The 11,687-nt window shown below is 37.4% G+C and overlaps 1 protein-coding gene and 2 long non-coding RNA genes across 3 annotated transcripts in view; 2 read left to right on the top strand and 1 right to left on the bottom strand.

Moving 5' to 3' along the window:
• Positions 1 to 593: 593 nt before the first annotated feature.
• lyve1b (lymphatic vessel endothelial hyaluronic receptor 1b) lies at positions 594 to 3,761 on the top strand. Its single transcript, XM_051073181.1, has 6 exons — positions 594 to 762; positions 1,297 to 1,462; positions 1,630 to 1,769; positions 1,921 to 2,301; positions 2,654 to 2,732; positions 2,911 to 3,761. The coding sequence occupies exons 1-6, from the start codon at positions 678 to 680 to the stop codon at positions 3,110 to 3,112; spliced, it is 1,053 nt and encodes a 350-aa protein (XP_050929138.1). The 5' UTR covers positions 594 to 677; the 3' UTR covers positions 3,113 to 3,761.
• Positions 3,762 to 4,390: 629 nt separating this feature from the next.
• LOC127142849 (uncharacterized) lies at positions 4,391 to 11,483 on the top strand. Its single transcript, XR_007813930.1, has 6 exons — positions 4,391 to 4,568; positions 5,638 to 5,701; positions 6,300 to 6,768; positions 7,967 to 8,414; positions 9,331 to 9,390; positions 11,040 to 11,483. It is a non-coding gene; the product is annotated as an uncharacterized LOC127142849 (long non-coding RNA).
• LOC127142848 (uncharacterized) overlaps positions 9,387 to 11,687 on the bottom strand; it is a 14,768-nt gene continuing 12,467 nt past the window's right edge. Inside the window, exon 6 of the long non-coding RNA XR_007813929.1 lies at positions 9,387 to 11,066. This is a non-coding gene — a long non-coding RNA (uncharacterized LOC127142848). The remainder of the gene's footprint in view (positions 11,067 to 11,687) is intronic.

Raw genomic sequence — 11,687 nt, 5'->3', positions numbered from 1 at the left:
CATTATAGAGGAATACCACAGTTTAGTAGAAGAGTTAGACATGATTACAGAGAAAGAGAAAGACAGAAAAAGATAGACAGTAGCACTGGAACAATGTGGAGGAAGTTCCCTTTCCGACTGGACTGTCAGAGCAAACATATCTCTGGAAGAGATGCTGGCAAAGCAGAAAATCTCCAAACCACTGAAAACCTTAAAAAAAATATATAAAGAAAATATTGCTTTATCTGTATTTGGCTGTGAAGGCACCAGCTTGATAAAGAAGCAGGCACATGACTCATCAGCTCTTTAATGATGTTAAAAGCAGCATCGTCTGTTATTTATTTCTCTTACAACACCAATTAAAGCTCATGTTTCCTGTCACCCTGCTTTAATATTTCCTGGAAATCCTCAATTTGGTTTTATTTTTAACCAGGTTAGTGGTGTTATAAATGTCAGAAATACCCATAATGTGACAATCAAAACAACGTTTGGATCAAACACACTGAGAGCTACTGTCAAGGTCTTTCTGATGTGGATGTGGGTGTTATCTTGTAACGGGGCATCAAGCAGATTTGACCTCCACCTTCCTGTTTCCTCCTCTTATCCACATTTGCTCTGAGGCTTTTCCCCTGCATTTGCTTTATTTGGTTCTGTACCTTCCACCACTTCAGTTATTTTATTTCTAATTTATACAAAACATGGCAAGACTTTGGCTTTTTGCTCAGTTTTTACTTCTGTGTTTTGCAGCCTTGTTTCCTGCCTCTGAATGCAGCGTAATTCAAGGTAAGTTGTTTGTTTCTGGCGTAGGTGGAGCATCACATTTCTACCAACATTCATGTGCTGGTGTGAAAATGTAGTCAATTTGATTGCATGACTGTGTAAAAAAAAAAAGAAGTTTGTTCTCTTCAGCATGCTCTCTTATGGTTAAAGGAATATCTTGGCTCTGACCTCTGCTCTCTTCTTTATTGAAAAAGTGAATTCTGTGGTCACAGTGACAGACACACATCAATAATGTACATTTATTAAAGATTATCATGAGATAAACACAGAAAATGTCAATTACTATTTATTTTTGTTGTACCAGGTGTGATCGTGTTTACTGTATTTTGTACATTTACTGTTCATATTACAGAATATAATGATATTAGAGTGAGGTTAGATGCAGTTTTAGATGTAATGTTATGTAACCCTTTAAATGTCACAGATATAAGTTTTCTATTTACTCCAGTCTACAGGCATATTGATAGTGCTGCATGGTTTTTAACAGTTTTCTCTCTCTTTTTCCTCTTCTGTTTTTTTTGGTTAATAAAATGTCAGTCATCCCTCAAAGTCAAAGAGTTGCTGGAGTCTTCATGATCCCTGAGGGAGGACAGTACACTTTGAACTTCACTGCTGCCAGAGCTGCCTGTCTCTATCTCAACGTCACCATAGCGACCAAAGACCAGATGGAGCATGCAGTGCTGCGAGGCCTGGAGACGTGCAGGTCGGTGGAAAACATAGTTTGTGACTGCTGTGTAAAAAAAAATGTGTAGTACTTGCCAAGTGTATGGACTCGGAGCTCCACCTTAAAATGGGCGTCATTCCCCTTTCCAGTGATGCCCTCATCAGTTCATTAATATGTTCTCAACACTTTGTGTGTTATTTGAACAGATATGGCTGGATAGCTGAAAAGATCGCAGTCATCCCACGACTTATATCTGAGGAAAAGTGTGGAAAGGGCAACACTGGGCTGGTGCTGTGGTACGCAAGAGCAGAGTCAAAGTTTGGTGCTTACTGCTTCAGCGCCTCAGGTACTTATATATTATATCTGTGCATCACAGCTCTAACTACTGACCTCCTTACCAGTAGCAATGTTGATCATCTGCAAGAGGTACTGAAGGTTATGCTGAACATCAGTTCAATAAATAAGATGTATGTATGATTTTTCTTCACCACTTACAGATTTAGAGGAAACTACAAAAACATTCAAACCTGCCTCTCAGACCTCGACGTCTCCCACTACACCGACAGCACTGACCCAAACCTCAACACCTACGACCACTCCGGTTAAATCAACAACCGAGGCTGCACCTTCCAGAAAGCCAATCACAATGAAATCCCCCGAGCAGCAGACATCTCTCACTTCAGCTTCTACTCTTCTGGTCCAGACAACACGTTCACCTGGGATTTCTTCCACCTCCACTTCTCTGAGACCTTTCTCCACCTCAAAACCTGCTGTCATCACATCTGCCTTTTCTACTTCTCTTCATTCCTCCAGTTTTTCTGTTTCATCTTTCTCGGTGCTGCCTCAGTCTCCAAGCCCCGAAAAACTTCCTCTAGGAGGTACGGCCATGTCTTCTTCGTCTTCAGTCAGTTTGACTCACACACATTAATACACTTTTATGTTTTTCTAAATTACAATGAAAGCAGCACAGTGTAACCTTGCTGAGCCACAGCGCCCCCTGCAGCCATGTGTGGTAATTAATTCTGCTGGGCTCAGAGTCTGAGCACTTAGGAAATGTTCATGTACAGAAATACAGATATACAGAAAACAGAACCTCTCAATCTGAGGTGAATGTAAAGGTACGCTAGATTAATTGTGTTCAGATTCCATTTAAACTGGTGCAAGTAGCTAAATAATATGAAAAGGACAGAGTTTGTGGCGAACATTAATATGTTTTTCTTTATTTTCCAGCGGTACCCACGGCACTCATCATTCTTGTCGTCATTCTCCTGCTTCTGACAGCAGCAGGCGCTGTGTGGTACTACAAACTGTGAGTCATGTTTTCCAAATACTTAAAATCCTGTCTCTTAAAACACGAGTAATAGTGATTTGGAAACAGCTACTTTAGTTTGGAATATAGAAGAATAAATTGTGATGTGAAGGCTGTTTTACAAACTGATCTTAAACAACATACTAACATTTTTATTTTTTCTCTCCTTTTGGAAAAGGAATAGTTTCACCTTTTGTTCTCCGGGGCAGCAGAACGACGACACGGAGACAGAGATGTGGAAGCACACTGACAGTGAGATGGACCTACATAGTCAACATGGAGCAGAGGAAGACGATGAATATGATGAATCAGACAGGAAGTACTCTAGTGATATCACACTGTGTGTGAATCCAAACATTAAAACCCACTCTTTAGAGTAGCTTTATGATGTTTCTGTGGGGGATTTTCTAGCGTGTACTAAATGAATTACAGCCACAGTGTTACCTGTTAAATATCAGTAAATGTATTAAATTTACTGAGATTGAAAAGCTACAGTTATTCAGGTTTTCTCTTCCTGTGTTTGTATGAACATATGAATTTCCCCTAATTATCTTTAAAATATACCTGCTTAATTTTTTGTCACATGGCATGTTTTGTTTCTGTTCTTGAGAGGACAAGTGTTTTGTTCCAGCTCCAGAGAATCCATGTTAGACAACAGTGTCCTGCAGTGGAAATTCTTAAGTTATATCTACACATTACCAGGCAGATCTGTACACTAATGCAATTTAATATGACAGCTCTGCCATAAAACCTAAAATTTGAAAAGCTTATAATGTTCACAGAGGTGTTAATTAAATATGTTTTAATGTTGCTGCTGTTTTTTTTAACTTAGCCTCCTCATGTATGAAAATATAATATAGTTCAGTGTGACACCACCATTTAGTAATAAACATATAATTAAATGTATACATTTATAGCAATGTCAACAAATTGGCTTTGTATATGTAGAATTTATTGCAGAGTTGTATTGAATTGTATGAGATTTTACAGGTGTACCTAATAAAGTGGCCACAGACTTGCTCGTTTTAATATATGGATTTGCTGATAGGTGATTTTTCATATCTCCCAACAGTTTTCTTCAGGGTATTTTAAATTTGTTGGATATTTACTTTATATGTGATAGTTAATGTGACCTGTGCAGTGTCTTATCTTTTTATATACAGTCTACGGTGACTTAAGTTCATTAAACCTCTCGTCCATTCACATTTATTTATTTATTCTTTATTTATTTAAACTGTCTCAGTGTGGTAAATCCTCATCATGTAGATGATGACGGATGGAGCTGGTCGCGGTGATGAAGCGGGACCTGTAGTACCATCTTCCCCTCCGTCGCCCACAGGCGCCAGTGAGGGGCTGTTAAAAACAGTTGATAATACTTAAATAAATAGAGTAAATGAATACATTTGAGACCCTTAAAATCACTATCAGGGGCAATAACGCTGCTGTAACCAACAACGGTGGTAAATTTTAAGACCAATCAGAGGCGGTTGTTAGGCGGGCCAGAATGGCCCGGCCAATCAGTGTTCTGAAAATGCTAGCTGACGTATGTCGTCATTGGTCGCAACGTGTCTCCTCATTGGCCACGACCTCTTGGGAGGAGCGAAGAGAGGCGGAGAGAGGAAGTAGGAAAACAGATTTAAACCAAGTTTGAGCCGTTAAACCCCGTTTGCCAGTACGGTGTAAAACGTCGTTACCGCAGAGGTCTGAATGCTAAAACAAACTCTGGAGCTGCTCTTTTCACGTTTATGAAGAGGTTCGGATGCTAAACAAACTCTGGAGTTGTTTTTTTGTCGAACAGCAGTGAGACTCGACGCTGAACACGCCTGCGGCGCGAAGGTAAGGCAGACAGTTAGCGGCTAGCGTTAGCATTGACGTTATCGGAGAGCGTTAGCATTACCGGCGAGGGTTAGCGTTAGCATTAGCATAATCAATTTTTTAAATCCAATTTTTAGCCATTTATATCGCGTGTATGTGTTTCTGTGACTAAAGCGTACCTGGCATGAGTTGTGGAGGGTGGTAACTGTTTAGTTGTCTGTCTGTTTACAACTCCGTTTGCATATCTGTACAGTTTCTTTGCAGACATTTTACTCCTTTGTAATTTTGTGCTCCAGCTTGGTCAGTTTATGGCGGATTATCATGCCGATGTGATCATTTTGTGTCTATTTGTGGTGGTATTTCGTCGTTTTGTGTCTCTAGCCGGCTGTTTTACATTTTCTTATGGCTTGTTTGTGGTTGTTTTGCATCGTATTGTGTCTTTGTAGTTTTGTGCCTACTCCGGGTCATTTAACGTCTTTTCATGGTCATTTTGTGTTTCAGTGTGGCAGTTAACCATCTCATTGTGATCATTTTGCGACTCAGTTTTTTTCGTCTTTGTTGTCATGTGTGTTTTTGTAACTTTGTGGCAGTAACATGTCCCTAGCCGCCCCTTCATAAGTTTTAAGCTGTTAGAAATTATTATTACAATTATTTTTTAAATTGCTTTTCTCTCTGAGATCAATAAAGTCATAATCTAGTAACATAATTTATTCTAGGGCTGCAGCTAAAGATTATTTTGGTAGTCGACTAGTCACATTGCATCAGCAATACAGTCATTGCATTCAGTGGAGGTGATACTGCCCACCGCACCTATTGTAGTGCGTTGCAGTAACAAGTGAACGTGGTTCCTCTTATAAAGTCTCTGGTTTTATAAGAAACCTCGACACTAAAATTCCGCGTTGACGAATGTTTATAATCAACGTCGTCGATTATGTGGACTAATCGCCTCAGCCCTAATTTATTTACCTCAAAACTCAAGGTTCTCATGTTCAGTTGTCAGTGTTGTATTCGTCTACACTGTTCAGGTTTTAGAGATGAACTATTCTTTATTAATTAGGTTATTTGTAAGTGTTGTACTTGTGTTTTCCAGGTTTACTGGTTCAGCCGCTGCAGCCTGGACAGAAACACCAGCTCTCACCTGACAAACCAAACAGGTATGTGTCCTAAAGATTTACGCAAAAAAAAAAAAAAAAAAAAGTGGTGATGAGCTGAATTATTGTTAGTAACAATCCTATTGCTAAAATCCTTGGTATTTAATGAGTTTAGTACTGAATATAATAATAACTGATTAATCATGTCTATAAAATGTCAGAAAATAGTACTAGTTATAATAGTAATAAAAAAAACCTCAAAATAGTTGTGAGTTAATTTTCTGTCTGTGGACTGAAGTATAATTAAAAGTACAAATTAACAAGTTAAAGTTTTTATTATGCAGTTCACAGTAATATACATGATTCCTCTAGTGATTAGTTGACAGACAATTAATATAGAAATTATATGCATATAAACAATCTAGTTATTTTTTTCCTGAAGATTTGTTGTTATTGACTCTTAAAGATGTGATGCTTTTTCTTGTCATATGGGACAGTCAACTGTTGATTTTCTGAAACAGCCTCTAATGTTTGTTAAATGTTGTGGTTCAGCTGTAATGTTGAATGTTTATCTGTGTTTCGGTGGTTAAACTGTTGATGAGGAATAGGTAGCAGTGTACTGATCATTTTCCTTTTTATGTTTCTCTTTGATTTTCTCCAGGTGTCACCACTTCGTCCACGACATCGTCCACGATCGCAGAGACATCGTCCACGATCGCAGAGACATGGTCCATGATCGGAGAGACATTGTTGAGGATGAGGGAGACATCGTCCACGATCAGAGACGTTGTCCATGATCGCAGAGACCTTGTCAAAGATGAGAGAGACGTTGTCCATGATCAGAGACATTGTCCCATGCTTCGTAGAGACCTTGCGATAGAATCGGCGGAGACGGGGGTCACCGATTTGACGGCACTGCCCGCGATCAAGGAGACATTGTTGATGGTCACAGAGACAGCGTCTATGATCTCAGAGACATCGTCCACGATCACAAAGACATCGTCCATGATCACAGAGACTTTGTCCATAATCTCAGAGACATTGTCCGCGATCACAGAGACGTAGTCCACGATCACAGAGAGTCTTTGTACAATGAGAAAGCTCTTTGAGACCAGGACAGAGGCCTCCAGGTAATTCACAAACAGCTTTACATCAACTGTCCAACACTACTCACAATAAGTTAGGGATATTGTGAGAGGCTCAGTGGATGTCATACATACACTTCAGAGATTTTTGGGATAGGGAGGCAATTGTATTGGGGTGATAGACACACCTCTTTTTGTGTTTTCCACGTAATGGTCTCACTGTGTACAGTGTGCCTTACATATTGGGGCACTCATGTAAATAACAATATCCCTAACTTATTGTGAATAGTGTAATAAGAAAATGAATATGGACGAAGTAATCGAATATTAGAGATAACTATAAAAGTAATCTGTAATATAAAAGCAATGCAGAAGTAATAGTAATCTAAAATAGAAATAAAACTGTCACGTTATAGTAAAGCATCAAAAATGTGAAAAATGTCATGGTATAGTAAGGTATAAAAATGTCAACTGCTATTGTTGAGGATCAGTCAAAATGGAACTGAAAAATATCTTAACTTCAGTTTTTATTGTACGTGATCACAAATTCTTAATTATGTGCATGTGCTAGACACACCAGACTACACTATACAAAATAATATCAAGTCTACAAATAAACTGTTGGAGTGAGTTGTTCATTAGTGTGTTCATTTTAATAGTTGGTCAGAGGGTGATTTTAAAATTATCTTTACAGTTTATAACGACCAGTTCTGCACTTATTGACTTAACATTTTTCACAGAAGCTGCTGCTAAGACTTTTGTAAATTTGGTTGTTATTAATTAAACAAAACAAAGACATTTTCAATATGTGTTAATAAGAAGAAGGTTGAAATGTGAAGTAATGATTCTGTGTGTGAGCGTCTGTGGTGGAAGAAATACTCAGACTTTTTACTGAAGTATAATAAACAACACAAGTTAAAATCCTGCATTCAAAGTTGACTGATAGTGTTTATTATTGTTGTGCAGTTCACAGTAACATACATGACTGCTTCATGATTAATTGATAGACACACAATTAATAATCATTTGACTTTTTCCCAAATATTTGTTGTTGTTGGTTCTTCAGGAGGTGATGACAGTCAACTGTTGATTTTCTGAAACAGCCTCTAATGTTTGTTAAATGTTGTGGTTCAGCTGTAACGATGAATGTTTATCTGTGTTTTGGTGGTTAAACTGTTGATGAGGAATAGGTAGTAGTGTACTGATCATTTTCCTTTTTATGTTTCTCTTTGATTTCCTCCAGGTGTCACCACTTTGTCCACGACATCGTCCACGATCGCAGAGACATGGTCCATGATCGGAGAGACATTGTTGAGGATGAGGGAGACATCGTCCACGATCAGAGACGTTGTCCATGATCGCAGAGACCTTGTCAAAGATGAGAGAGACGTTGTCCATGATCAGAGACATTGTCCCATGCTTCGTAGAGACCTTGCGATAGAATCGGCGGAGACGGGGGTCACCGATTTGACGGCACTGCCCGCGATCATGGAGACATTGTTGATGGTCACAGAGACAGCGTCTATGATCTCAGAGACATCGTCCACGATCACAAAGACATTGTCCATGATCACAGAGACTTTGTCCATAATCTCAGAGACATTGTCCGCGATCACAGAGACATAGTCCACGATCACAAAGAGTCTTTGTACAATGAGGAAGTTCCTTGAGACCAGGACAGAGGCCTCCAGGTAATTCACAAACAGCTTTACATCAACTGTCCAACACAGAGCACTGACACTAAACTGTTTATGTTCAGTAATTGATCTTCAGTCTGAATAGTTTGATTTGTCCCAAAAGACCTCATTCATTATTAATTTTTTTTTACATAGTTCGTGAATGTACAGGTCAAAGAAAATGAAGAATTTCAACATCTCTCTCTCGTGCTTGCTCCTTCTCCCTCTCCTTTGCTCTGTTAAGCCTGGCTCACATTAAAAGATTTTTAAAAATCTTATCAGAGAATGTGAGAGACCACACACTCGGCGACAGAGATTTCAGTTTTGCTCACAAATAGTTTGTGATGTGACGAACACAGCACACCACACACTAAAAGATTTACCACCAGTAACCAGAGTCTAGAGTCGACTCTCAGACCAATTATGTACCCAGGTTTACTCTCTAATTCTTTCTGCCTCCTCCTCTCTCTCACTCACTCTCATACTTTCTCTCTATCTCAGTCTCCCCCCTCTCTCTCTCTCTCTCTCTTTCTCAATAGTACAGTAAATCATAAATATGTGGAGAACTTATTCAGTTTGGTTTCACACTAGAAACTCTTGCTTCATTTTGGCTTCTATCAAATTTTAACTGACTTTGGAGAAAACATTTCCATCCACTGCTGTTGTGTGAACGTCAGGAGCTGGTGGAGTCACTTTTCCAGTCAGCGTGGCTTCTTCTGTCTTTGTGTAGAGAGCAAATTCAACTCTTGGACTAGTTCTGATTAGTCCAGAACCAGTTAGCCCACACTCTGGTTTCTTTGTAGATTTAGTGGCTTTACTTCACTATCTTTTGACAGTTGGAAATTCAATACCCAGAAACTCTCCGTGCTTTTATTTTGATGTGTTAACAGTCACATCTTTATATTAATGTTTGTTGTGTTTTTCTCCACAGGATTCAAACGTCAGCCATTAAATCAGAGAGAAGAGGCAGATGTGAAGACATTTCCAGAAGGTCAGTGTTAGTTTATTCTTTTCAGTCTGACTCTGTCATTATTTCAGCTGCAGTTTGACACTTTAAAACCTCTTGCCTGGAACAAATTAAAGCTGCTTTAATTAGCTGTTGTAATTAGTATTAATTGGTATTTTTCAACAATGTAGCTGCAAAAAAGTTTTAAAAATATGGAAAACTATATGTACAGAAAATATAAAACCTTAGTTTAGAATAGAATAGAAACCCTTTTAGTAAATAGTTTTAATAGTAAGTATTAAACTTTAAAATAATTTAATAAATTGAAAACCTTTAAATATTAAGTATAAAACCAACCCTGAAAAAATGTGTAAAAAATAAATGTAAAACCTTAAATAAATAGTTCTAAAAAGTAAGTATGAAATCATTTAACAATAAATTTCAAACTGTAAAGGAATAATTCTAAAACATAAGGATAAAACTCATAAAACAGGTTTGATAAATAAGGTTAAAGCCTTTTAAGTCTGCAAAGCAAACTCAGAGATTTGTCTATTAAAACATTATTTATGTTAGAAAATACTGGTTACACTGAGGCAGTAACTCACTTGTAGCCATAATAACACACTAGTTACAACAAAGTGAGTTTATTATCAGTGTAACATCATTATACCTACTTTTATATACATCAGTAATATGACTGCATAAACACACTTGTTTCTTGACTCCTTAAAGACAGGTGTCACTATACTGTGATTTTTTATTTTTTATTAATTTGATGCCTTACTACTGAAGACAGGCCATTTAATCAACAAAAACAAAAAGCTTCAGTGGCCCAAACATTTACAGAATAGGATGCTAACTGTCACTGTGGGTGCTTTAAGCACCTTCAGCGGACACGCCCCCAGTGTCTCAGAGCAGAGAGAGCTCCTTGTTTTTTAAATGATTTTGAAACCTAATTTTATATATTTGCAGATGTTTTTTAACCATTCAAATTTAGCTGGGTGGCTAATAGCACATTTTTCTGTGGTGTGACTAACTCAGAACACCATAGTATAACTGCTTTACATAGACAAAAGTGTATATATCTATATCTATGAAAGCTTTTAACATAGGTCTAAGAATTAAGTATTAAACCCATAAAAAGTTGAGTACAAAACCTTAACCAGTAAGTCTAAAAACAAGTATAAAGCCTTTAAATATATAGTGAAAACCTTTGAAAATATATATTTAAAAGTAAAACATAAGTATGAAACTTTTTGAAAACTAATCAAAAAATCCTTAACTATATCTGAGCAATGAGTGCAAAACCTTTTAAAAGGAAAAAGCCTTAAAAAAAAGTATAAAAATTAAAACATTATGTTTTTTTCTTAAAATGCATTAAAATGATTTGTATAATTTTAGTTACAAAATAGAGAAATGCAAAAGTTTAGAAAGATACACAGACAACACTTAACATATCACAGCAAAGATAATGACAGACATTTGACCACAAGGAAACATCTCTTAGAGCTGGTTAGAGTTAGGGCTAATGTAGTTATGAGCACATCTTCCAAAGAAGAACATCTTTGAGACTTTGGAAAATGTGCCCATGACTCCATTACAGATGGTAGAGGAAAAACAGTGTTTTCACGTGATCGAGATCTTTTCATCTAATTAACAGCTTTGTAACACTTGTTTTCTCTCATCCACTTCAGGTCTTCAGCTGCTGTCGTCCTCTCCTTCTGCAGAGACGAAGGAAGACGAAGGAACTATCTTAACTCGCTTTTCCACAGACTCACACCTCTACACAGTGTTGGTGGGTTAGGTTAGATTTTCATATTAGTATTTTGCAAATTCAAACTGCAATATCACTACTCAAATCCAATGTATTACTGTGTACATTGTCCTATTTATACTGGCCATATTGTGTATAGTTTTATACGTTGTTACATACGGTCTTGTATATATAATGCCCTTTTCTATTTTTGCTGGTGCAATACTGAATTCCCCCGTTGTGGGACTGTGATAAAGTATCATCTTACTCAAATAAATACTTGTGAATACTGAATATTTTGCCGGTCTGTTTAATGTCGTATGCAAGTGAATACTTTCAGCCAGAGGTTGAGGTAAGGGTTACGGTTTTTAGCAAATGATTTTGTAGTTTTTAGGTTAGTTTAGGTTTATGGTTTTCTGACGCCTTACTATGACTTTTTTGACCGTTTTTTGATGCCTTAAGATATGACTTTTTTGACCGTTTTGACGCCTTACTATACTATGACTTTTTTTTCACAATTTTTAAACACCTTACTATACTGACTTTTTTCACATTTTTTTTGACACCCTTACTATACTATGACTTTTTT

The sequence above is a fragment of the Lates calcarifer genome, linkage group LG10 (genome assembly GCF_001640805.2).
Source record: "Lates calcarifer isolate ASB-BC8 linkage group LG10, TLL_Latcal_v3, whole genome shotgun sequence".
Classification (NCBI taxonomy): domain Eukaryota; kingdom Metazoa; phylum Chordata; class Actinopteri; family Centropomidae; genus Lates; species Lates calcarifer.
This window is presented reverse-complemented; position numbering and strand designations above follow the sequence as displayed.